At 46.6% G+C, this 26,246-nt stretch overlaps 1 protein-coding gene across 1 annotated transcript; it reads right to left on the bottom strand.

Annotated features, from left to right (window-relative positions):
• Nucleotides 1-17,333: 17,333 nt before the first annotated feature.
• Nucleotides 17,334-23,434, bottom strand: LOC132229726 (protein phosphatase 1A-like). Its single transcript, XM_059686217.1, is given in 6 exon segments — nucleotides 17,334-18,064; nucleotides 18,067-18,168; nucleotides 20,073-20,210; nucleotides 20,636-20,663; nucleotides 21,844-21,921; nucleotides 23,210-23,434. Coding segments are annotated over 6 exon segments (1,263 nt in total). The 3' UTR covers nucleotides 17,334-17,372.
• Nucleotides 23,435-26,246: the final 2,812 nt, after the last annotated feature.

The raw sequence follows: 26,246 nt of genomic DNA, 5'->3' as shown, positions 1-26,246 counted from the left end.
GCCACTCCAAGTGCTCAGAGGCAGGCTCAGACTTGCTTTCTATAAGCTGAGTGGATAGAGAAGCAGTGGGCATTGAAGCTTTCATTTTAACACTCACCATTGAAAAAAGCATTTGTTTAAAAAAATTAAGATGCAAACTAAAATTCAGTGTATTTGAATATAAAAGGAAAAAAACAACAATACAGGCCTTTGTTGGGTACCTACCATGTGCAAGATTCTGTGCTGGGTGTGTGTGTGTGTGTGTGTGTGTGTGTGTGTGTGTGTGTGTATGTTGGGGGGCGGGGGGTAGTAAAAGCCAAGACTGCATCATGTTATGTCTTAGGGCTTCTAGAGATCAGAAATCTTCCAAGAATGATTCCATTAACCTAAAATTTGAGGTTCATAAATGTTTGTTTCCTATTGAAAGTAAAAAGAGTCCTTGTGAGCCATTTTGACTTTGTTGGTCTAACCTTTACAGATGAATTTAGTTCAGACTTGCTCTTTGCGATCTGACTCTGAATTCTTTGCAGTTTGGACATGAATGGTTCAATGGACAGAAAGCACACTACAAACTCTGTAATAACTGTTACTTAGTGACTGAGTTACTGTTTTTTAAAATAAAGCAAACTTGCCAAAGCAAGCATGGACTTTTGCCTCCATGCTTTTTCACGCGCTGTTTTGTCACCCTAGAACATTCTTCTTCCTGTCCTTACATCTTATTACTATGACTAACTGATACTGTAAGTCTCTGTTTAGAGCATGATGTCATTTGGGAAGCTCTCCTCAGTCTGGGTTATGCACCCATCTGTGTCCTCCTATAACATCTTGCGCTTATGCTTGCTATAGAGAGCACTTGTGTTTTATTGTCTGTTTCATCATAACTCATATAAAGGACTTACTGGGCACTAACAATAAACATACAACATACATATGAATTCACTTAATCTTCTCCATGCTATGAGGTAGATACTGTTATCTTCACCATTGTATACATGGGGAAACTAAGATATACAAGGTCAAGTGACTTGCCTGGGTCACATAACTAACTGAGATTCTAATCCAGGCAGTCTAGCTCCAGAGTCTATACTCTTAAGCATGATGCTTTCCACTACCAGGTCATTGTGGAACCCCAGGTGTATCTTTCTCCCAGGTGTATCTCAGGAGCCAGCAACTTGCTTGGCCGTTAGAAGGCATTAAGGCATACTTGTTGGAAGAGTGGATGAAGCCTCATCCTCACTTCCAGGAATTTCCTGCCTGGGGTCTAGTCACAGAGCTATATAATATGAGGTCAGACCCAGGGCTGAGGGCCTGAGGGCGAGGGAGAGACTCATGCTATCTGGAAGGTGGGGGCCGACGTGTGGGCTCAGCATTCTCCCACAGGAACTTGGGTCTCAGCCAGAGAATGACGGGCCTCTCTGGTTGTGTCAGGACAACCTGAAATGTGTCTTGTGAATCTTGAACTGGTTACCCAGATGACCTTAATTTTAAGAGAAATGTTATGTGTTTGCTTTGTGGAAGTCTATTGAAAACTAAAACAAAAATTTCAATGCCAAAGAGTGAAGAAATTAAACTTGCACAGAACCATCTGTACAGTGGAATTTCCAAAGCTCAAAGAAAGAGCAATTTTCTTTTTAAAAGGATTTTGAGTCTAAAGAGCTTGTGTAAAAGAAGCTGTCATGAGCCAGCCCAGCTTGCAATGCCCCAGGTATGGGCAAAGGTGGGCTGAGGACAGTCGTGAGGGAGGACACATCCTGCCTGCCCTGCAGCTCATTCATCCCGAGAGTTAGGGGCGAGGCATTTACAAGAGCTGCTAAAATTAACAGGTGTTTTTACAGCACTCATTCATGCATGGTCAGGTAGCCTTTAATTTACAGAGTTGATACATTTCAGCAGGAATGTGAGAAAAATTTTTGGTAACAAAGTCTGTGCTTGGTCTTGTCCCTGCCTATGAACATGCCAGATTCTTTCCAAGCATGTGGATTTCTTGCCCCTTCCGCTCCTCTGGGCTCCTCCAAATCCTTCTTCCCCTTTTCCACTGAGCCCTTCCAAAGAACTCCACTGCTCACTCATACCCCCATTTTGGGGAATACGACAACATTTGTAATTTGTAGGTAAAGGCAGTATAATATGATTCTCTCCCACATCAAGTTGTGGCATTTAAGACCTGCTCTTGCCAATTTCTTTGGCATGCCACTTAACCTCTCTGAGCCTTCACAATAATAACAGTTCCTGTGAGGGAATTATTATGGGGATTAACTGAGAAGATTCATGTAAAGTGGCTGGCACAGTGCCAAGCACGGACCACATCCTCATAGGCCAGTGATGGCGAACCTATGACACGCGTGTCAGAGGTGACACGCGAACTCATTTTTTTGGTTGATTTTTCTTTGTAAATGGCATTTAAATATACAAAATAAATATCAAAAATATAAGTCTTTGTTTTACTATGGTTGCAAATATCAAAAAATTTCTATATGTGACACGGCACCAGAGTTAAGTTAGGGTTTTTCAAAATGCTGACATGCCGAGCTCAAAAGGTTCGCCATCACTGTACATAGGCCAATCCCCTACAACAGGGCCCCAGGTGCCTCCTTTTGTCTCTGGGTCCTCTCTGGTGGTGTCCCAGAAGTGACTTTGGGGTTAGAGATGGTCTTGTCACACACCACATACAGTAGACACAGACACGGGGGAGTGGGACAGGGACTAAAACTACTCATCCTGCCCTGACCGGTTTGGCTCAGTGGATAGAGCGTCAGCCTACGGACTGAAGGGTCCCAGGTTCGATTCTGGTCAAGGGCATGTACCTTGGTTGCGGGCACATCCCCAGTAGGGGATGTGCAAGAGGCAGCTGATCGATGCTTCTCTCTCATCGATGTTTCTAACTCTCTATCCGTCTTCCTTCCTCTCTGTAAAAAATCAATAAAATATATTTAAAAACAAAAACAAAAAACACACACAAAAAAACCCTACTCATCCAGTGTCTGTGTCCCTTGTGATGGTAAGGAACCCTTCTCGGATACAGAATAGGATGTGTTAGAGCAGCTTAATTGCTGGCTTATTTGTTAATGCTCCCAATGTTAGCTAGGATCTTCAGCCAAACTCTCCCTGGGGACCCACCCCTCTAACGCATCCTACCAGGTCTCCAACTTCCTCGTACTTACTCCCCCACAGAGCAGGCTGCAGGGATTTTTCATGGGATTAAAGAATAACTATTCTGAAGGTCTCACTATGAGTAAGCAAAAGCTCACTGGGGCAGAGGCGCTCCAGGCTCAAAGTCAGTAACTTGAATTTGGGCGGCCTGATCTCACAGTGTGCTGCTGGGGCAGAGAGAAGCCATAGAGCTGAGTCCTGGCCACCCTGGGTTTGGGGTCTGCCACTGTGGACAGGAACAGGCCAGTCTCTGCATGGGGTTTTTCATTTTTGAAATTCTGAGTTCTCAGTTGTTTAATCCAAATTAGCTGGAACTATGGGGTGGTGAGTGGGTGGCCTGGAAAGACCTGAATTCTGGGCTGTGGGTTCAGCATTTGGCCCTGACCATGATTCACGGAGAAATTCTTTTAAAAACATAAACCCTATCACTCTGTGCCAGACATTTCCAGGCTGTTGACAGTTGCTAACATTTGCTAAGCATTACTGCTTTGCTTAGGCAGGCCCTGTGCTGTGTGTTTGACAGGTGTTGTTTCATGTCACCCTCATTAACACCCCTTCAAGGTAGGCATTATGTCCCCACTCTGCAGATTCAAAACTGAGATGCAGAGGTTGGAAAATGGCATAAAGTCAAATAATTAGAACGTGGGAGAAATGAGACTTGAACCCAAGTCTGATCGATGCCCAAGCCTGTGCATTTAGTAGAACAGAGGAAAAACATCAGCAAATTCTCTGCTTTCCCCCAAACTCAGTGAAATCAGTGGGAATAGAAGTGCTTCCCTTTCCCAGGTAACATAGTCGCCTAACTCCAACACCTTGGAAAAGGGGTGTGAATTTGCCTCCAGAGTTGCCTCAGGGAGGGAGGCTTATGCTGGTGACACAGCCAGCACCATGGGGCTGGTACTGCCTGGTGTTGGCAGAAATAAGGTCCCAGCAAAACTTGTTCTGTGGGAAATGGGGTGTGAGGACTCTCAAAGGAAAGTCTAGATTTACTTGTTTGTATAAAGCGCCAATTGCAACAGCCTTGGTGAGATTTTTGCCTTGTGACCCAGACTGTGAATGTTTGCTGCAGAGTTTGCTTTAGGCAGGAGGACTTGGGTTGGGCCTTATCCAGGTCTGAGGTCAAGGTTGGGTAGAGACCAACAGATGTGCTTTCCAGATTGGTCAGCTTCTCTCCTATCTGCCGTCCCAGGATCTTAGCCAGCACCGGACCCAGCTCTTTCCTTCACAGGCCCCAGGACAGACAGGCCTGAGAGCTGAAGGGATTTGCCCAAAGTCAGAGCTCCTCTTTGTCCCTGGTAAATGGACACATTGAGAACATTGTGGGGGAGGTCTGCCCCCAGTTACTTCTGTTAGCACTTAGCTCTCCTTTTGTGTTGAAGTTTCTCTTCCAGAAACAGACACTTCAGTAAGTGCAGTTATTTGTTGGAGTTTTGCCCCTCTTTTCTTCCCCCGGGGACTGTGATGAGCTTCCAAGTGAGTCAGTGCAGCCTGACTTGAGAATGCCTGAAGGGTCAGGCCAGGCCAACAGGTTATTTATTCAGAAAATGTTTGTGGAGCTCCACTCCCAGAGCTGGAGGCTACTGCGATCACACCACGACTCCTGCCAGCAAAAGAGCTACCACTTTGGTGGAGGCCGCCTACTGATCAGGCGACCTGAGGTACCGTTTCAGAGGATGACTGGGGTATTCCTGGAGCAGAACTGGTGTTAACTCACCCAGGGAGGACTCTGCAGGGGCAATGAACCAGCTGGGAATGGAAGAATGAGCCAAGAAGCCGGTGAGGGGCTCCAGGTTGCAGAGAAGTGACAGTTTGGGGACTACATCGAGTCCAGTGCCTGGAGCAAGAGCTGGAAGAGGGGAGAGATGAGGCTGGAGGGGAAGGCAGGGCCAGGCCCTGTAAATCTTGATGAAAACACTGGAACATTTTCATGAGAGTAACAGGGTGTGAGGCCTCAGGTCCATCTCTCTCTCTTGCTTAAATTGATCTCAGAGAGGAAAGGGAGAAGGGAAAGGAGAGAGAGAAAGAGAAAGAAACATCAGTGTCAGAGAGAGACATCGATCGGTTGCCTCCCATACATGCCTTGACCTGGAATTGAACCCGCAACCTAGGTACGTACCCTGACCAGGAAATCGAACCCGTCACCTTTTTGGTGTGCAGGATGATGCTCCAACCAACTGAGTCACACCGGCCAGGGCTCAGGTCCACACCTTGTTTGCAATCTAAGCATGTGTGACTGTCCACAAAAGTGCATTGTTCTAAGAACTCTGGAGGCAGAATAAGTCAGGGCCTCTAGGCCAGGGATCGTAACTAGCCCTGGTGCTTCACACTGGCCAACACACCAGCCTTTGCCCTTGGACATCGTTTGGTACCAGATACTGGGGCCAGGACGGCTGCTGTGCATCCCACTGCTCTGTGCTTTATTTCCTGCCACCAGTCACAGCACACACTAGATGACATTACTGTGGGCTCAGGCTCTTATCAGCACTGCGGGGAAGGGCTCAGTCCTTAAATGTCAAACATCATATATTTTGTATATATTTTTTCCTAAATGGGACTACCTTCTTGCATGTTATTATTATGAAAGTAATATGTTTCTTAGTGAAAAAATAAAAATCCCAGAAGTGTATACAATAGAAAGTGGAATTTCCCGCCTCACTCATGATCCCATTTCCCCAAGAAAACCATTATTCTCCCAGACTTTGAAAGAAGTGCATATATATGTGTGCCCAGACAGTATCCCAAGTCAAAGCAGGCTCTCAAGCCCCTCAAAATGCCCTTCAGCTCTTTCTGGAAGACCCTAAAAGGGTACCCCACCTGTGTCCGTAAGCCTGTCTGTTGGATGCGGCTCCACAGGACAACTCTATCCTGCTTCTCGAAGGCTTCTTTTGTAGCCACTGCTCACAGAAGCTTGGAGAATATCGCAGAAGCCAAACACCAAAGTCCATGCCATTGGTGCTGTCTCCAGATGTCACCAAAGTTTCCAGTTCTTGGCTGGCAGAGTTGGGACATGGGGAAAGGGCCATCTGCTCACAATGTGTCCACCACCCTGTGTCATCCGGGGCTCCAGGCCTGCCCTGCTTAGATCCCAAGCGTTGTGCAGCAAACCCAGGCGCTGCATCGGGCTCCCCACTGTGGTCTGTGGGGCTCATGCAGGCTCTCCTCTGAGCTCCCAAGGTGGTGTGCAGGGCGTTTCCAAACACTGCTGGGGCTCTATTGGATGTCGGGTGGGGCTATCCTCAGTGCTTCATTGGGCTGCCCAAGGTGTTGCGCTGGGAGGCTTCCCCGGGTGTCTAGGCACTGCTCGGGGCACCTTAGGTGTTGTGCGAAGCTTTCCCGGTGCTGCACCGGGCTCCCCGAGGTGTTTCTTTGGTGCTGGCAGGCGCTGCGCGTGCTCCCTAGGTGTGAGGTGGGCCTCCCGGGCACTTCCCACGGCTCTCCCACACGCTGCGCTGGCCTGGCCTGGCACTGCATCTGCTTCCCAAGGTGTCGCGCTGCGCTCTTCCAGCTCTGCTCAGGGCTCTCCTAGGCGTTGTGCGGGGCCTCACGTTCACTGCCCCGGGCTCCCTAACACATTGTGTTGGGCTATGGTAGGCGCTGACCTGGGCTTCACAAGGTTTTGCACGGGATTCTGGCAGGCGCGGCAGTGGGGGCTTTTCATGGTGTTGGGCTGGGCTCTTCCATGCATTGCGCGGGGCTCTCCCAGCAGCTCCACAGGCTCCCAAAATGTCGCATGGGGCCCTGGCAGTTGATGCGCGAGGCTTCCCAACATTTGGCACAGGGCTCTCCCAGGCATTGTGCCAGGCTCCCCCCAGCGCCCCCGGGCTCTCCAAGCTGTTGCGTGGGGTTCTAGCAGGCACTACATGGGTCTCCCCAAGTTGTTGTGCAGGGCTCCTCCAGGCACTCCTCGGGCTCTCCCTGGCAGTTGCGTGATGCTGTCTCCTGGCTGCGCTGGGCTCCCCAGTTGTTGTCTGGGGCGCAGGCAGGTGCTGCTCCGGGCTTATCAAGGTGCTGCGAAGCGCTCTTTCAGGCGCTGCTGGCGCTCTTTCAGGCTTGTGTGAACCTGTTTCAGGCGCTGCACTGGGCTCCCCAGGGTGATGTGCTGGGCCCTGGCCGGTGTTGCTAAGGCTTCCGAAAGTCTCACACAGGGCCAACAGGCACTGCTCTGGACTCTCCCAGATGCTGTGTGGGTCTCTTTTGGGTGCCGTACTGGGCTCCCCAAGGTTTTTGCGGGGATCCCCAGGAGCTGCTCGTTTTACTGTTGGAGAAGTAAAAAGTTGACTGAAAATAAATAATATCCGGAAAATGTGAAAAATAGTATAACCCAGAAATGGACTAATTTATAGCCATATAAATCATGTTTTTCTTTTAACAATGTTCACAAATAGTTTATAAAAAGACTTATAAAGAGTTGTGTAAATGATTATAATTTTATGTTTTAATTATACATTAAAACATTACTCATGCCCTAGCTGGTTTGGCTCAGTGGATAGAGTGTCGGCCTGCGGACTGATGAGTCTCGGGCTCAATTCCGGTCAAGGGCACATGCCTGGGTTGTGGGCTCGATCCCCCATGGGGGTGTGCAGGAGGCAGCCTATGAGTGATTCTTCTCATCATTGATGTTTCTATTCCTCTCCCTTTCCCTTCCACTCTGAAATCAATAAAAATATATTAAAAAAATTATTTATGTAATGTACAGACAAAAATACTGAAAAGGAAGACTTGAAAGACATAAAATGCCAGCAGGGGCTGCTGGTGGGTGATGCCCATTTAGTCAATGGGAAATTTTGCAGTATCCCAATTTTCTACAAGGAATATGCACTACTTAGGCAAATTGGGGAAAAAAAATTAGGTTTTTGTTTGATTTTAAGAGTGTCATTTGACCATCCTGGTGCAGTTAGGCTTTCATCATTCCTGCCAGAAAAGGATAAGAGAATAAAATGTTCCTAGATTTTTTTAAAGTGCCATAATTAGACAATACTTCAAAAACAATTTAAAAATGACTTAGAGTTTTCTAATAGTATTGCTAACAAGGTTTTTAAGGAATTAAAATTATAAAAAAAAAGTTGTGGGTTATTTGGAAGGGAACAATCTTTCCACACTAAACTATGATCCCTGATTATTACACTAAGAGAAAACCTGAAGCAATCTTCAGCCTTTGAGATATTGACTAATGGTGCACTTCTGAAGCTTCATGGAGTCTCTTTGCCAGTTGGGCTGCAGGATGGGGAGACATGAAGTCCCCCACCCTGGCTTAATAGCCCATGCCTGGGAATGCGGGAGCTACCCACGGCAGGGTCTCCACGGAGGGTGAGAGGAACTCCCAGCGCACACCTCTGAAGGGTGTGGCTGACACCGCTGGCCCCTGGATCAGCTGGGGTAGATGGACCTTCTGGGTCATTACTGTGTATAGATGTGAAGCTGTAAGGGTCCCCCCATGTAAAGGTGAAAACAGGTATATCTTGGAGATACTCTGGTTCTACTCCAAGGCATCACATTAAAGCAAACATTGCAATAAAGCGAGGCACTTTTTTTTTTTTTTGGTTTCCCAGTGCATGTAGAACTTATATTTGAAATATACTGTAGTCTGTTATGTGTACATTAACATTATGCCTAAAAAATGAAGCAGCCCTAGCCTATTTGGCTCAGTGGCTAGAGCATCAACCTATGGACTGAAGGGTCCCAGGTTTTCGATTCCGGTCAAGGGCACATGCCCCGGTTTCAGGCTCAATCCCCAGTGTGGGGCGTGCAGGAGGCAGCCAATCAATGATTCTCTCTCATCACTGATGTTTCCATCTCTCTCTCCCTCTCTCTTCTTCTCTGAAATCAATTAAAAAATGTTTAAAAATGATGCATACCCCTTAATTTAAATATACTTTATTGCTAAAAATACTAACCATCATCTGAGCCTTCAGCAAGTTATAATCTTTTTGCTGACAGAGGATCTTTCTTCGATGTTGATGGCTGCTGACTGATCAGGGTGGTGAATGCTGAAGGCTTGAGTGGCTGAGGCAATTTCTTAAAAAACCACAGTAAAGTTTTCTGCATCCACTGACTCTTCCTTTCAGGAACAATTGTTCTATAGACTGTGATTCTGTTTCATAGCATTTTACTCACAGTAGAACTTTTTTCAGTATTAGTCAATCCTTTCAAACCTGGTGCTGCTTTATTTAAAAAGTTTATGTAATATTCTAACTTCCTTGCTGTAATTTCAAAAATCTTTACAACATCTTCACCAGGAGTAGATTCCATTTAAAAAATAGAATCTCTCTGTCCTCATCTATTAAAAATACCTCCTCACCCATTAAAGTTTTATCATAAAATTACAACAATTCAGTCACATTTTCAGGCTCTGCTTCTAGTTCTACTTCGCTTGCTATTTCCACCACATCTACAGTTACTTCTACCACTGAAGTATTAAACCACTCAAAGTCATTCATGAGGGCTGGAATGAACTTCTTCCAAACACTTGTTAATGTTGATATTTTGACTGCTTCCCATGAACTATAAATGCTCTTAATGGCATCTAGAATGGTGAATCCTTTCCAGAGGTTTTCAATTTACTTTGCCTAGATCCATCAGAGGAATCTCTATGGCAGCCAGAGCTTTATAAAAAGTATTTATTAAATAAAAAGACTTTAAAATTGAAATTACTCCTTGATCCATGTGTCCAGAATGGATGTTGTGTGAGCAGGCATGAAAACAACATTAATCAGAATTCTTGGCTGACCAGGTGCATTGTCAGTGAGCAGCAATATTTTCAAAGAAATCTTTCTTCTGAGAAGTGGGCTAAAGTATTCAGTAAACCATGTTGCCAACAGATGTGCTGTGACTCAGGCTTTGTTGTCCGGGAAAAGTAGATTTAGGATATTCTTTTTTTTTTTTAATTAAATCTTTATTGTTCAGAGTATTACATTTGTTCCTCTTTTTTCCCCCCATAACTCCCCTCCTCCCAGTTCCCACCCCACCCTCTGCCCTTACCCCCACCCCCCAACTGTCCTCATCCATAGGTGTATGATTTTTGTCCAGTCTCTTCCCGCATCTCCCACACCCCTTTTCCCCCCGAGAATAGTCAGTCCATTCCCTTTCTATGTCCCTGATTCTATTATAATCACCAGTTCATTCTGTACATCAGATTATTTCTTCACTTGATTCTTAGATTCACTTGTTGATAGATGCATATTTGTTGTTCTTAATTTGTATCTTACATTTTTCTTCTTCTTCCTCTTCTTAAAGGATACCTTTCAGCATTTCATATAATACTGGGTTGGTGGTGATGAACTCCTTTAGTTTTTCCTTATCTGTTGCCGGGAGCCGGTCCATCCTTGCTGTTTCAAGGGACCTGGCATATATGGCATACTGTTCTTGGCACTATGTGTTTTAACCAAGGTCTCTGAGAAAGGTGGTTTCCCCAGGTAGGGATTTCCCCCTGAAGTTAGGGAGGGAATAAAACCCCTCAACTAAGTGCCAGGCGGGTAATTAATCCCTTTAACTACGAACAGTCATGCTTAAACTACATAATCTTTTCTCCCTGGAATGGAGATAAGAAACGCCCTAACCTTTGTAATAGAGATTGATAGGATTGAATCAACTGGTATAAATACAGTTGTAACAAGACAGAAACACACAGAACTCAGAACACAGAACTAAGGACACAGGGCTTGGAAGACAGGACCAAGAGAGACAGAGCCTAGGCACAGAACCTACACAGAACATTCTCTGGGGACAAAAGAGCTTCGCTGGAGAGAGCATGCCGGAGGATCCTGGACAGAGACTGGCCTCAGAGCCTGGAGGTGGAGCCTGGCGAGAGAGCATGGCAGGGGATCCTGGACTGAACCTGACTGCGGAGATTGACAGGAGAGCCTGACTAGAACCTGGTGACTGAACCTGACTGGAGAACCTGGACAGAACCTCTCTGGAGATCCTAAGCAGAACCTCTCTGGAGATCCTGGCTGGAGATCCTGGCTAGGCTGCTGATCAACTGAACGCTGTCTCTGTGTCATTCCTTCTTCGCCGACTCCGTCCACGCCTTTGGGGACCCCTGGACCCGCTGGGGCTGGACCCCGGCATCTGGCGCCCGAACAGGGACCCCTAGGTAAGCGCCCTGCACTCGGGACGGATCGGACTCCACCGTAAGAAGAGGGTGGATAGTCTTCGCCGACTCCGTCCACACCTTTGGGAACCCCTGGAACAGGATTCCCTTAGGTAAGCCCCCCCCGCCCCCCGCCCTTGAAAACCCCCACACTCGGGACGGATAGGACTCCACCAGGGTGCTACAGACCCCCCTATAGAGGATAAATAGGGTAAGAAGGTGGATAGTACAGAACTTAGATGGAGAAGATGTGCCATACTGAGTCCAAAGAAAGAAGACTCTGTATTGATCTTTAGATTAAGAAGATGTGCCATACTGAGTCTAAAGAAAAAAGACTCTGTATTGATCTTTTAACATATATGCTTGCTAGCAGAGGAATTAAGGTTACTCCCAGTCAGACAGAACGTTTTATACAAGAAGTATGTCCATGCTTTTCTGAGGAAGGAAAGGTAAATGTAATGGCATGGGAGGAGGTAGGCCCAAGGAGCCTTATCCTTAACCCCACTGCAGCCTTTCTACCCTGGGAAAGTGCAGGATTGGCAAGCTCTCCCTGGGGTGATAGATCAGGACTCAGGTAATAGCAGAAAGCGCCAATCCTACTCTTAAAATGGATACAAGAGAGCATTTCAGGTTTTTCTTTTTAATGCTTGCTTTTAAAAAATAAAAAAGGGGGAATTTGCCGGGAGCCGGTCCATCCTTGCTGTTTCAAGGGACCTGGCATATATGGCATACTGTTCTTGGCACTATGTGTTTTAACCAAGGTCTCTGAGAAAGGTGGTTTCCCCAGGTAGGGATTTCCCCCTGAAGTTAGGGAGGGAATAAAACCCCTCAACTAAGTGCCAGGCGGGTAATTAATCCCTTTAACTACGAACAGTCATGCTTAAACTACATAATCTTTTCGCCCTGGAATGGAGATAAGAAACGCCCTAACCTTTGTAATAGAGATTGATAGGATTGAATCAACTGGTATAAATACAGTTGTAACAAGACAGAAACACACAGAACTCAGAACACAGAACTAAGGACACAGGGCTTGGAAGACAGGACCAAGAGAGACAGAGCCTAGGCACAGAACCTACACAGAACATTCTCTAGAGACAGAAGAACTTCACTGGAGAGAGCATGCTGGAGGATCCTGGAGAGGGACTGGCCTCGGAACCTAGAGACAGAGCCTAGCGGGAGAACTTGGCAAGGGATCCTGGACTGAACCTGACTACAGAGATTGGCAGGAGAACCTGACTGGAACCTGGACACTGAACCTGACTGGAGTACCTGTACAGAACCTGGCTGGAGACCCTGACAAGCGAACCCGGCTATGATGATCAACTGAACGCTATCTCTGTATCGTTCCTTCTTCGCCGACTCCGTCCACACCTTTGGGGACCCCTGGACCCGCTGGGGTTGGACCCCGGCAATCTGTGAAGCTCTTTATCTGACCTTCAATTCTGAATGATAGCTTTGCTGGATAAAGTAATCTTGGTTGTAGGTTCTTGGTATTCATCACTTTGAATATTTCTTGCCACTCCCTTCTGGCCTGCAAAGTTTCTGTTGAGAAATCAGCTGACAGTCGTATGGGTACTCCCTTGTAGGTAACTGAGTTTCTTTCTCTTGCTGCTTTTAAGATTCTCTCTTTGTCTTTTGCTCTTGGTATTTTAATGATGCTGTGTCTTGGTGTGGTCCTCTTTGGATTCCTTTTGTTTGGGGTTCTCCGCGCTTCTTGGACCTGTAAGTCCATTTCTTTCATTAGGTAGGGGAAGTTTTCTGTCATTATTTCTTCAAATAGGTTTTCAATATCTTGGTCTCTCTCATCTTCTGGCACCCCTATAATTCTGATGTTGGTACGCTTGAAGCTGTCCCAGAGGCTCCTTACACCATCTTCATATTTTCGGATTCTTTTTTCATTTTGCTTTTCCGGTTGGGTGTTTTTTGCTTCTTTGCATTTCAAATCTTTGACTTGATTCTTGCGCTCCTCTGGTCTGCTGTTGGGTGTCTGTATAGTATTCTTTATTTCAGTCAGTGTATGCTTAATTTCTAGTTGGTTCTTTATCACAACCTCGAGGGTCTCATTAGATTTCTTGTAGATCTCATCAAGTTTATCGGCAGTTTCTAGAAACTTATTGAAGGACCTTTAAAGTGTGGTTTTGAGTTCTATATCCTCCATTTCTGTCATGTTTCTTTGTCTCCGCATTTTTTATGCTTTCTTGGTGCACCCCCTTGTGGTCTTTGTGCACAGTATTGTTGTAGTTAAGCCTTGATTGTTGTCGGCAATACTGGCGGGGATTTGACCTCCAGGACAACTGGCTATGAGAATCAGCTGTGTCTGCAGTGGGAGAACTTCTGTGCTGGATCTCTAGGGCGGCGCTAATCTAGCCTTTGCCTGAGGCTATCCGGCAATGCCTCTGTGCAGGGCTTGGGCGGGGCGGGTCCCAGGGGATCTACAGGGTGGACGGAGCGAGCAGTTATGGCTGCTCTCAGTCCTGTTCCAGAGGCTCTGCCTCTCAGAGTCCCAGCAACTGCTGCAAGCCTCGGAGAGAAAGCTGCCTTCGAGTTCTGATGTCTAGGCTTCGGTCAGAACTCGACGACGCAGCTTTCTCTGCCCGAGAGACTAGCGCCAGTTGCTGGGACTCTGAGAGGCAGAGCCCTCTGGAACAGGAGACCCCCCTCGAGACGCAGCCCATCCCACCTGCTCGCACCTCTGCACCTTAGTATTTGACTTCAGCACTGCGCCTCCTCTGAGTCTCGGTATGCTAGTCTCTTTCCTCCTAGTTGTAGAACTTCCACTCAGCCAGCCTTCCTGTGGTTCTGGGTGATGTCCGTTCAGTCTTTTAGTTGTATTTTTGAAGTGGTTGTTCGAGGCAGAAAACTCTGGCGTTAACCTTTGCCACCATCTTTGTTCCCTAGGATATTCTTAAGGGCCCTATGATTTTCAGAATAGTCAATGAGCAATGGCTTCAACTTAAACTCACTGGCTGCATTAGCACCTAAGAAGAGAGTCAACCTGTCCTTTGATGCTTTGAAGCCAGGCATTGACTTCTCCTCTCCAGCTATATTGCATTTTCTTCCAATATAGAGCCCCTTTTGCCACATTGAAAATTTGCTGTTTAGTGTAGCCACCTTCATTCATTGTCATAGCTAGATCTTCTGGATAACTTACTACAGCTTCTATCTCAGCACTTGCTGCTTCCCCTTGCCCTTTTATGGTATGGAGATGGCTTCTGTTCTTAGACCTCATGAACCAGCCTCTGCTGGCTTCTGCTTTTCTTCTGAAGCTTCCTCACCTCTCTCAGCCTTCACAGAACTGAAGTTAGGGCTTTGCTCTGGATTCAGCTTTGGCTTAAGAGAATGCTGTGGCTGCGTTGATGCTGTATCCAGACCACTAAAGCTTTCTCCATATCAGCAATAAGGCTGTTTTGCTTTCTTCTTCTTCTTCTTTTTTAAATTAAATCTTTATTGTTCAGATTATTACAGTTGTTCCTCTTTTTTCCCCCCATAGCTTCCCTCCACTCAGTTCCCACCCCACCCTCTGCCCTTACCCCCACCCCCCCCCCACTGTCCTCATCCATAGGTGTATGATTTTTGTCCAGTCTCTTCCCCCACTCCCCACACCCCTTTCCCCCCGAGAATAGTCAGTCCACTTCTTTTCTATGCCCCTGATTCTATTATATTCACCAGTTTATTCTGTTCATTAGATTATTTATTCACTTGATTTTTAGATTCGCTTGTTGATAGATGCATATTTGTTGTTCATAATTTGTATCTTTACCTTTTTCTTCTTCTTCCTCTTCTTAAAGGATACCTTTCAGCATTTCATATAATACTGGTTTGGTGGTGATGAACTCCTTTAGCTTTTTCTTATCTGTGAAGCTCTTTATCTGACCTTCAATTCTGAATGATAGCTTTGCTGGATAAAGTAATCTTGGTTGTAGGTTCTTGGCATTCATCACTTTGAATATTTCTTGCCAATCCCTTCTGGCCTGCAAAGTTTCTGTTGAGAAATCAGCTGACAGTCGTATGGGTATTCCCTTGTAGGTAACTGAGTTTCTTTCTCTTGCTGCTTTTAAGATTCTCTCTTTGTCTTTTGCTCTTGGCATTTTAATTATGATGTGTCTTGGTGTGGTCCTCTTTGGATTCCTTTTGTTTGGGGTTCTCTGCGCTTCCTGGAGTTGTAAGTCTATTTCTTTCACCAGGTAGGGGAAGTTTTCTGTCATTATTTCTTCAAATAGGTTTTCAATATCTTGCTCTCTCTCTTCTTCTGGCACCCCTATAATTCAGATATTGGTACGCTTGAAGTTGACCCAGAGGCTCCTTACACTATCTTCATATTTTCTGATTCTTTTTTCATTTTGCTTTTCCAGTTGGGTGTTTTTTGCTTCTTCATATTTCAAATCTTTGACTTGATTCTTGGGATCCTCTTGTCTGCTGTTGGATCTCTGTATATTATTCTTTATTTCAGTCAGTGTATGCTTAATTTCTAGTTAGTCCTTTTTCATATCCTCGAGGGTCTCACTAAATTTATCAGCGGTCTCTAGAAAATTCTTGAAAAACCTTATAACCATGGTTTTGCACTCTATATCCAGTAGTTTGCTTTTCTCCATTTCTGTCATTTGTGATCAGTTTCTTTGTCTCCACTTTTTGGCTGCTTCCCAGTGTTGATAAAGTGGCTTTCTGTGCTAGGTGTCCTAGGCTCAGCCTCCCCAATTACTGAGGTGGACACTCTTGGTGCACCCCTTTGTGGGTTGTGTGCAAAGTCTTGTTGTAGTTAAGCCTTGATTGTTGTAGGTATCACTGGGAGGAATTGACCTCCAGGCCAATTGTCTGTGAGAATCAGCTGTGTCTGCAGTGGGAGAACTTCTGTGCTGGAGACACCCTTCTGGGGCAAGACTTGCTTCAGTGGGGCTTTGGTGCTCACTGAGTCTGCCCCCTGAGTGTGTCCCTTATGGATCTGAGGAGTTCTAATCTGTATGGTCCCAATCTGACCACTGGGTACACAGGCTTTTGGATCTCTAAGGAGGTACTAATTTAGCCTCTGCCTGAGGCTACCCAGCAGGAGCTATGGAGAGAGCTGCAGTTTCCTCTTCCTTGTGTGGGGTTTGGAGGTGCCCAGATAAGGCCCAGCTGTGAAGCAATGCAAGCTGCTGTAGGGCCTTGAGCCTTCTTTTGGATGTTCTGGGTCTCTCTGACCCAGCTGCAGTTTGTTAGGTAATTTTAGATTTCAAAGGGCCAGACCTTTCATATGCAAAAGCCTCTACACACAGCTTGGGTGGGGTGGGGTCTCAGGGGATCAACAGGACGGAGCAAGCAGCTATGGCTGCTCCTCAGTCCTACCCTAATAGGCCTCAAGTCTCAGTGTCCCGGTAATCACTGCAAGCACCTCTGAGAGAAAGCTGCCCTCGAGTTCCACCCGCTGCCAGACAGTCCTGTTTCTCCCTGTATGAGCCTGGGTCCCCAGAGACCCACCTGGAACTGGAGTTCAGAGCAGTCGGGAGCTTGAGACTCCCTCCCGATTGAAAGAGACAACCGTGTCCTTAGTTGCCAGCCCTTTCCCACATGCGCCTCCGTACCTCTGCACTTTACTTCCGCACCTCCTCTGAGTCTCAGTGTGCTTTTCTCTTACCTTTTAGTTGTAGAATTTCCACTCAGCTAGCCTTCCTTTGGTTCTGGATGATGTCCGTTTTGTCTTTTAGTTGAATTTTTAAAAAATATATATTATATATATATATATATATATATATATATATATATATATATATATATGTATATATATATATATATATATTGCAACACAGTATGATTTTTTAATTTTTTTTATTGTTTTATTGGTTAAAGTGTTACAAAGAGTATTACATATGTCTCCCTTCCCCCCTCCTCCCCCCCGCCCTGCCCTTGACAATAAAAATATATTTTTGTTGATTTTTTACAGAGAGGAAGGGAGAGGGATAGAGAGTTAGAAACATCAATGAGAGAGAAACATGGATCAGCTGCCTCCTGCACACCCTCCACTGGGGATGTGCCTGCAACCAATGTACATGCCCTTGACCAGAATCGAACCTTGGGACTCTTCAGTCAGCAGGCCGATGCTCTATCCACTGAGACAAACCGGTTAGGGCTTAGTTGTATTTTTGAAGTGGTTGTGCGAGGCAACAATTTCAGGTGTTTACCTATGCCACCATCTTGGTTTCTCCTGATCATCTTCTTCAGATCTTTCAGTATCATGGACTTCAGGCTCTGGTGAGACAAGCTGCTCTGTAGGACCTTTTCCACGGACACATTTGTAATCAAAGTCCCTAAGTGCCCTCGATATAGCCAGAGAGCCATTCACACGCTGAGTCATTACAGAACCACCTGCACTCTGAATCTGTTCTTTTCCCAGCAGATTACTTGACTTGTGATATTGTATGAAGAAATGAACTTTCCTGTTCCTACAAAGGAAACCTCTCAAGTCTCCACAGTTAGTGAAATAAGTCTGGTGAGGAGAAATGAAGACACCCACAGCTGTTGACCCATTTCTATTTGTACCATGTTTCTTCTCTGACATAGCTCTCATGTGTTCATCAATTTCCAGAAAACCTGTTCTGATTCCATTCTTCACATTTTCAACAGAAGGTGCTCCTGTAGACCCTTTAAAATCCTGGTTATTGGTGATGTGATCTAACAAATGCTCACAGCAGTATTTGGCAACCTGAGAACCAGCATGCCCATCATACAGAGCAAAGAATGACCATGTTTCAAGTCCGCTTGGCAAACCAATCACAGCTGTATGTGCATCCTCCATTTCAACTCGCCAGCCTCGCCTGCTGCTTAGCGCATACCGCAACCCATTACCCTACCCATGGGCATTATGTTTTCCATCTTTGGCTTGTCTAACATGCTCTCATTATGTCTTGATCCTTTAGGTCCGGAGCAGCCCCAGGCCAGCAGGTCCCTGGTCGACTGGCCAAGGCGGCCACGGCCTGAGAGGGGGTGGGATGGGGGTCACCAAGGGTGCTACGGACCAGGTCAGGCAGGGGATGGGGCAGAGGAGGGGAGGAGCCAGGCTGCCTCCAGGGCCCTGGCTTTCGGCGCCCTCAAGGCTCAGATCATCCGGGCATTGGAGCAGCGGGCAGAGAGCCGGTCCTCACCCACCGGCTCAGCCACCACGGCAGAGCAGCTGGAAGGAGAGCTGTCACTGATATTTTCAAGCATGGCTCCGCTGTTGCTCCACTTGCCCTTTACCACTGTCGTTAGGTTTTTGAAGGCAACGTTTTCTTGGACCTGCTTTTTTTCTGTATATTTTTTACTGGGTTTTCATAGTATTGAGTTTGGCAAGTATTGTTGAGTGTTTTCTGCATGACAGAAGCTGGGGAAAATGAGGAAAAGAGAAAAAGACACCGACTTTTCTATTTGTGAGCTCAGGTGGAGTGGAGACAGACAGCGAACCTGAACTTTCCTCACGAAGGGTGAGGTACTACCTATGCCTGAGCCTTTCCAGTCCATGAAGCTGCTCTACTACCCTCACAACCCCCACACCAGGCAGGATAGCTCGCCCCACTCCTTGCTCTGCCTGTGTCTCTGTGATGTTGCAGTTGCTAATTTACTTCCCAAACCAGCCAGGATGCCATAGTGTGATGCTGAGTATCACAGCGCACTCCTGGGCTTTCCTAAACTCTATTCTAACCCCAGTTACATGGTTTATGGTTGTGGCCATTGGTAGATTTTGTTTTTTTTTAAAGTCAAAACCAGATTAAGCTCTGAGGCTATCAGTGTTGTAAACTCTATAATTATTTGGAAAGTGGCCAGCTGGGAGCTTGAAGGGTTAAAGTTGTGTCTGCCTCTGGAGAAACACAGAGCTCTGCGTCCTCAGGAAACTGTCAGCAGCTGGTGTTCACTGTCCTCCATGTCCCAGCATCCTTCTCGTCCACTTCCGTCTCCTACCTTCACCCTGCCCAGATTCTGGAGTGTGGCCATGGATAATGTGCTTTGAGAGGCACTGCTCCATACATGTTAGAACTAGTAGCCCCTCTGAGGGCGTGCAAAGGAGCCTGCCTTGGCAAGAAGTCCATTTGTTCTTCTTGCCCACAAGTCATTTGAAATGGTTTGGTTCAAAACTATTATTTCTGAATCTTGACCGGTTTTTACAGGAACAATTAGGTGTCCTGTGACCACTGCCTCCTATCGTCACTGCAGAAGACGCACTCGTGAGCTCTGTGGAAATGGCCGGGCACTGTGCAAATGAGGCCTTGCCATCTAAACAGCTGCAAAGACATGTGGGATCTCACATCCCACCCAACATCCACTCTCACCTGCCCTTGTCTCCTCTACTCCTGTCTGAATTGTACCTATGAGGTAGGCACTCAAATGAGCTGAGCAAATGTGAAACCGAGATTCAAATAATACCCAGGTAACAATGGGTAATGCTCACATGCATTGCCAGTGGGTGTTTCCTTCAAACCCTACAGACCAGACTTGGCATGAACATCAAGATGAGTCCGTTCACTTCCCCCCAGTTTGAGAATCCTGCCATGACTGGCACTCCTGTGGCAATGACTCTCACAGAAGCTCATGCAACGACAAGAAGCTGCTTGGCCAGAAATTATGCCTAAAACTATACCAGATGGTGCACACCAGGGCTCAGTGTACATAAAGAGTGTATGATAAATATGTTTGCATTTATTTTCTCCTTAAAAATAAAACAGATGTACATATACATACAGAAAAGCAGATCCACTTGACGTGAGAGTGATGTCGAGATCAAAGCTACTAGCAGGATGCAGTGGGCTTCTGCCTCTGTGGTCTGGTGACAAGGGTCACTTTCAGCATCAGGTGTCCCAGTTTGGCTTCCTTCTGAGAAGCCCTTTGGGGATCTGTGTGTGCCCACCTGTTTGTTTCTGCTGCCGAGGCCTTACTGATGCTGGCTGGTTGGCTCGGACGGCCACGTGGCAGAGGCTCCTGCCCTTCCTGCTGCCCAGAGCTCCTGTCCTGCCGCAGAGAATGGCCGTGTGGGAGGAGGTCAGACCTGCGGACAGAGACCAGAGGCTTTTGTCATCTCGCTTTTCTGAAGAGATGGTACGACAGCTTTTAGATTTTAAAAGTTAAATAGCCATCGATTAGTCGTTGGAGGAAGCTCAGCCAAGGGCACTGTGACTCTGACAGATGCCCAAGGTTATGGGCTATGCTGTTGTCGTGTCTGTGAACAGTGTGGGCCAGGTGACTCCTCAGGTCTGTCGGTCTCTAAGGTGCAGACGTCATGAGGCTCACACCCTCTCGGTAGTACATGCTCACATCTCAGAGGAAGCTCCACCTCTGGGTGGTTTCCAAAGGCTGCCATGGTGTCTTAAGATTTGCTTTTTAGTCCAAGAAAGTTACCAGATTCTTCCTTTCTTAAAAGCCAAGAAGGCAGGTTTGAAATGCTATAGGTCACAGACCATCAGCTCCCCTTACCTGGCCCAGAGATGGCTTGGTAGTAGCCCTTTAAGAGAGATATGCCTGGTGGGGGTTGGAAAGACATTGATAGTTGTAGGCAACACTTTTGCTACCCAATAATATATTCTGAACCATAAAATGGATTCATAACTGCAAATGGCTTTCAAAGAATAATTTTTTACAGGTGTAAACAGTAGGTTAAAGACTTTTCTATGAGAAAGAGTGGCTGGAAAATCTTAGCCAAACTTTCCCTGGACAGGTACTTTTGCTCAGACATTTCTGGGTCCTCTGGGGAGATGGAGGCAAAATCAACCTGCCAAGTAGCCATTAGGTCTCTACTAGGCAAAAGGAAGGGGAAAATTCATCCTAAGCATGGCCTTGGAAGGGAGTATGTCCTATATTAGCAGTATTTGGTTTTTCATACAATTAGAAACTGGTGGGAGGAATGAGAATTTCATGGGAAATTAGATTTTGCACATCTTTGCTGGTTGAAAAAGTACTTTGATTTTATTTGATTTACTCTCCAGATAAGTCTAGAGAGAATGACTGAGATAATTTGAACCCTTATCATCCCAGGCTTAAACTAAGGCACCTGGGTCTGGGTGCCTTCTCTCTCTCTCTCTCTCTCTCTCACTGGGAAGGGGTGGAAGTGCTCCCTACATGGGCCTGGGGTGTAATGCCCAGGGCATGAACCTGGACGCACCTATCCCATGAGTTATCACTGGCCAGAGTACATACCTTCTATTGCTTCTTCCTCTTTCAACATTTCTTAAATAATTTTATAAAGAAAAAAGAGCCCTCTTCCTAAAACAGACCATACTTGCTTTAACCAAATGTGTTTACCATTGAAATCAAGTGCCACTTAACTCTTTTCCTTTGAAATTCAAACACATGACTAGACATAGATGTCAACTATCCCAACCATCAAGACAATTTATTCCTCCTATTTTCCCTGCTTCTAATTTCCAAAAATCTAAATTCTTTTTGCTGTAAGAAAACACATGTGGGAAAATTCTTTTTAAAAATGCTGTCCCACACCATCCAAAGTGTTTCCTGACTATAAAAGGAACCCCCACCACTACCAATTGAAAGTCCTTTGGCACAGAACTGGGAGAGAGAGGTAGGGGGGACATGCAGTGTGTGTGGTTGAGTAGGAGGCATATCTGAGCCTTGGAGGCCTCAGGCCCAGTGGACCAAGCAGTGGACTGGGAAGGAGTGGCGGGTACCTTGGCTTGTCCGCTGGCTCGGGGGTATAAAGGGAGGTCATGAGTTTCAGTGTGCTGCTTAGCAAAGTTCACAAATACCTGAAAGAAAGAAAAGAGCAAGAATAGGTATATGCTTCCAGAAGAATGGCACCCTCCACTCACACCCCCCCCCCACTAGGCTTTCTCTTTTCCACAGCTCATAGACAGCCCTGCTGGAGCAGCTGTGTGCTGCGGGAGGGGAGGCTGGCCCACCTGAGGGGCCTGGCCACCAGGGCCCTGCACGAGGCTTGTTTCTTAGAATTTTGAGCTGAGCCATAGGAGTGCCTCTGGAAGGATTCAAAGGATGTGGGGTATACAAGGCAAGGCATATCCCAAGTAGCAGCAGCCTTCTAAACCTCTAAAGAAGAAACTAAAGCAAAAATACAAAACAGGATCTGATCTCATCTCTCCTCTGTCCTTTAGTCAATGTGCAGTGTGGCCGTGACTCCTACTCATGCCTTCCTCTGCTTGTGGCTGAGAAGGTGCTGGTGACTCAGCTTCTCAAAGGCTGTTGGAGACTTGCCTATGCACTGCTTTATTGCACAGTCTCTAAGGATGTCTACCTAAAATAAACACACAGCCACAACAAAATACCCCAGAAAAAACTCAAATGTCCGAATGGATAAAACATAATATAGACATACAATGGAATATTACTCAGTCTTTAAAAGAGGGATATTCTGGCACATGCTACCACACAGATGAACTTTGAGGACATTATGTCAAATGAAATAAGCTAAACAAAAGGGACAGAATACTGCATAATTCCACTTATATGAGGTACGTGGTGTAGTCTGCATTCAGTGGTTATGGTGGCTGTGGGTTGGAGGCTATTGTCTAATGAACAGAGAGTTTTAATTTGGGAAGGTGAACAATTTCTGGAGGAAGATAGTAGTGATGATTACACAACAATGTGAATGTACTTAATGCCACTGAATTGTACATTTAAGACAGGTGATAATGTTATACATATTTTACCACAGTAAAAAGTGATCACATTTAGAAACCCTGACACATGGCATAAATATGTATCAAAACTCACCAAATTGTACAGCTTAAAGGGGTGCATTTTATTGTATGTAAGTTAAGCCACAATAAAGTTGATTTGAAAAGAAAAAAAAAGCCACCACCGCAAACCAGGAAGGTTGAAATAAAGTCATAGTGTGGTGGGGAAGGATGAAGCAAACTCAATGAAATTTGCTAATGATTAAAATAGTGTTAGACAGCAATTTCTGACAGACTGAGTTTCACCCTAATGGACAGATGCTCAGGCATGTCCTGCCTCCCTGTGGTGGGGGTGCCAGCCCTGGTTGGGCTGTCCGGTCGGGACTCCCCTCGGGGGACTTGCCTGGTCCAGCGTGGTCTGTGTGACTGAGTACTCCTCGATGAGCAGGCTGTCCTTGTGGGAGATGAGCAGCCGGAAGATCCTGGCCAGGGAGGAGGAGGGGACCTGGAACTGGAGCATGTTGTGGTGCCTCTCCCTCTGCACGCTGCCCGGGAAGTTCCCCTGGAAGAACTGCTCCACGGGGCTCAGGTCGGGAAGCAGGTCGTCCTTTGGAGATTTGATCTTCATTGTGACGAGGTAGCCATCTCCGAACTATGGACGCCCACAGCGTGGAACAGGCCTGTTAGTAGCGGGTCTGAGGCATCTCAAAGTCAGGAATAGACTCATCAAAAGTCCTGGGGATTAGAGGCCCCCCATAAGCCGTTTGTGCGTGTTTAGAACTAGATGGTCATCACACCTATGTCAAGCTTCCTGTGTCCCACTCCTGGAGGCATGAATGTTCCCTGTTCCTTTCCTTCTCACATACTTGCTGAAGTCAAAGGTGTTTTAGCCCTTGCAGAGATCACGGACCTGCCCAGATGTATATTCTCCAATTTAGTTATATTTCCAGTCTGGCCCTTGCATGAGGTACAAGACTGGCTGCCTCTTCAGCCACCATTTTTTCCCTCCTTGATTTAGCATATTCTTAAGGGCCCTAGGATTTTCAGAATAGTCAATGAGCAATGGCTTCAAGTTAAAGTCACTAGTTGCATTATTATCCTATCTAATAAAAGAGAAACATGGTAATTGGCATACGACCGCTACCCTTCCCATTGGCTAATCAGGGCAATATGCAAATTAACTGCCAGCCAAGATGGCAGCCGGCAGCCAGGCAGCTTAAAACTAACATGAGGCTTGCTTGCTTCAGTGACAGAGGACTCCAACGTTTCCCGCCTGCCGCTGCAGACCTCTGAGCTGCAACTCTAAGCAACTATGTAACAAATATAGAAGCTAAACAAAACCTCAGAAACCTGCTTTAGTCCTCCGGGATTCAGACAGCAGGATCGCAACATTGTAAGCAAAGGCCAGAAACCTACTTTCAGCAGCAGAGGCCTAAGAGCTGGAGCCAAGCCTCCAAGCTAAAGCTGGCCCAGAATAAAAAAAAAGAAAAAAGAAAAAAAGGAGCAGTTGGGAGTTTCAGTCACCCACCAGCCTGAAAACAGCCATCAGCCCCTCACCCAGACTGGCCAGGCACCCCAGTGGGGACCCCCACCCTGAAGGGTGTGTGACCAGCTGCAAATAGCCATCATCCCCTCACCCAGGCTGGCCAGGCACCCCAGTGGGGACTCCCACCCTGATCCAGGCGGTGCCCCAACACCCACCCCATGGGCCCTGCTCTGTGTGTGATGGGGTAGAGCCATAACCTCCCCATCGGCCCTGCCCTGAGTGTGACAGTGGCGGCGCCCCAACCCCCTAATCGGCCCTACTCTGTGGGTGATAGAGGGCGGCACCTCAACTCCCTTATCCACCCTGCTGTGTGTGTGACAGGGGGCGGTGTCCCAACTCCCCTATTGGCCCTACTCTGTGCGTGACGGTACGGAGCCCCAACCCCCCTGATGGGCCCTGCTCTGTGCGTGACAGGGGGTGGCGGCGCAACCTCCCCATCGACCCTGTCTTGAGTGTGACAGGGGGCGGTGCCCCAACCTCCCAATCGGCCCTACCCTGAGCGTGACTGAGGGTGGCATTGCAACCTCCCAATCCGCCCTGCTCTGTGCATGACAAGGGACGGCGCCCCAACTCCCCAATCAGCCCTGCTCTGAGCCCGACCAGGGGCTGCACCTAAGGATTGGGCCTGCCCTCTGCCACCAGGAGCAGGCCTAAGCCAGCAGGTCGTTATCTCCCGAGGGGTCCCAGACTGCGAGAGGGCACAGGCTGGGTTGAGGAACCCCTCCCTTCCCCCCCGAGTGCACAAATTTTTGTGCACCGGGCCTCTAGTTCTGTTTTATAATAAGAAGAGAGTCAGCCTGTCCTTTGAAGTTTTCAAGCCAGGCATTGACTTCTCCTCTTCAGCTATATTGCATTTTCTTCCAATATAGAGCCCCTTTTGCCACATTGAAAATCTGCTGTTTAGTGTAGCCACCTTCATTCATTGTCATAACTAGATCTTCTGGATAACTTACTACAGCTTCTATCTCAGCACTTGCTGCTTCCCCTTGCCCTTTTATGGTATGGAGATGGCTTCTGTTCTTAGACCTCATGAACCAGCCTCTGCTGGCTTCTGCTTTTCTTCTGAAGCTTCCTCACCTCTCTCAGCCTTCACAGAACTGAAGTTAGGGCTTTGCTCTGGATTCAGCTTTGGCTTAAGAGAATGCTGTGGCTGTGTTGGTGCTGTATCCAGACCACTAAAGCTTTCTCCATATCAGCAATAAGGCTGTTTTGCTTTCTTATCATTTGTGTGCTCCCTGGGGGAGCACTTTGCATTTTCCTCAAGAACTTTCCTTTGCATTCACAACTTGGCTACCTGTGTGGTGGAAGAGGCTTAGCTTTCAGGCTATCTTAGCTTCTTGCTCAGCCTAATTGGTTCTAGCTTTCTATTTAAAGTGAGAGGGCTGTGGCTCTTTCACTTAAACACTTAGAAGCCACTGTCAGGGCATCAATAGGCCTACTTTCAACATTGTTGTGTCTTGGGAAATAGGGAGGCTTGAGGAGAGGGGGAAAGATGGTGAATGAATGGACAGTTGGTGGAACACTAAGAACACACAACACTTATGGATTGTGTCATCTTACACCAGTGGTGCCCTGAGCCAGATCACACATAAAAATAAAACAGTATAATAATCATGAAAACATTTGAAATGTTATGTGACTTACCAAAATGTGACACAGAGACAAAGTGAGCAAACCCTGTTGGAAAAGCAGTTGCTGATAGGCTTGTGAGATGCAAGTTTGCAAAAAAACTTCAATTTTTTTTAAAGCGCATTATCTGTGAAGCATAATAAAGTGAAGTGCAATAAAATCGGTGTGTCTGTATTTAATGTCAGTCCAGTTAAAATTCCAGGCTTCTGGAAACTGCACAAAATGATTTTAAAGTCGATGTGGAAAATAAATATGTGAAGGAATT

This window comes from Myotis daubentonii, chromosome 3 (genome assembly GCF_963259705.1).
Source record: "Myotis daubentonii chromosome 3, mMyoDau2.1, whole genome shotgun sequence".
Classification (NCBI taxonomy): Eukaryota; Metazoa; Chordata; class Mammalia; order Chiroptera; family Vespertilionidae; genus Myotis; species Myotis daubentonii.
Note: the sequence above shows the minus strand (reverse complement) of the source record. Positions and strands in the feature narration are given on the sequence as shown.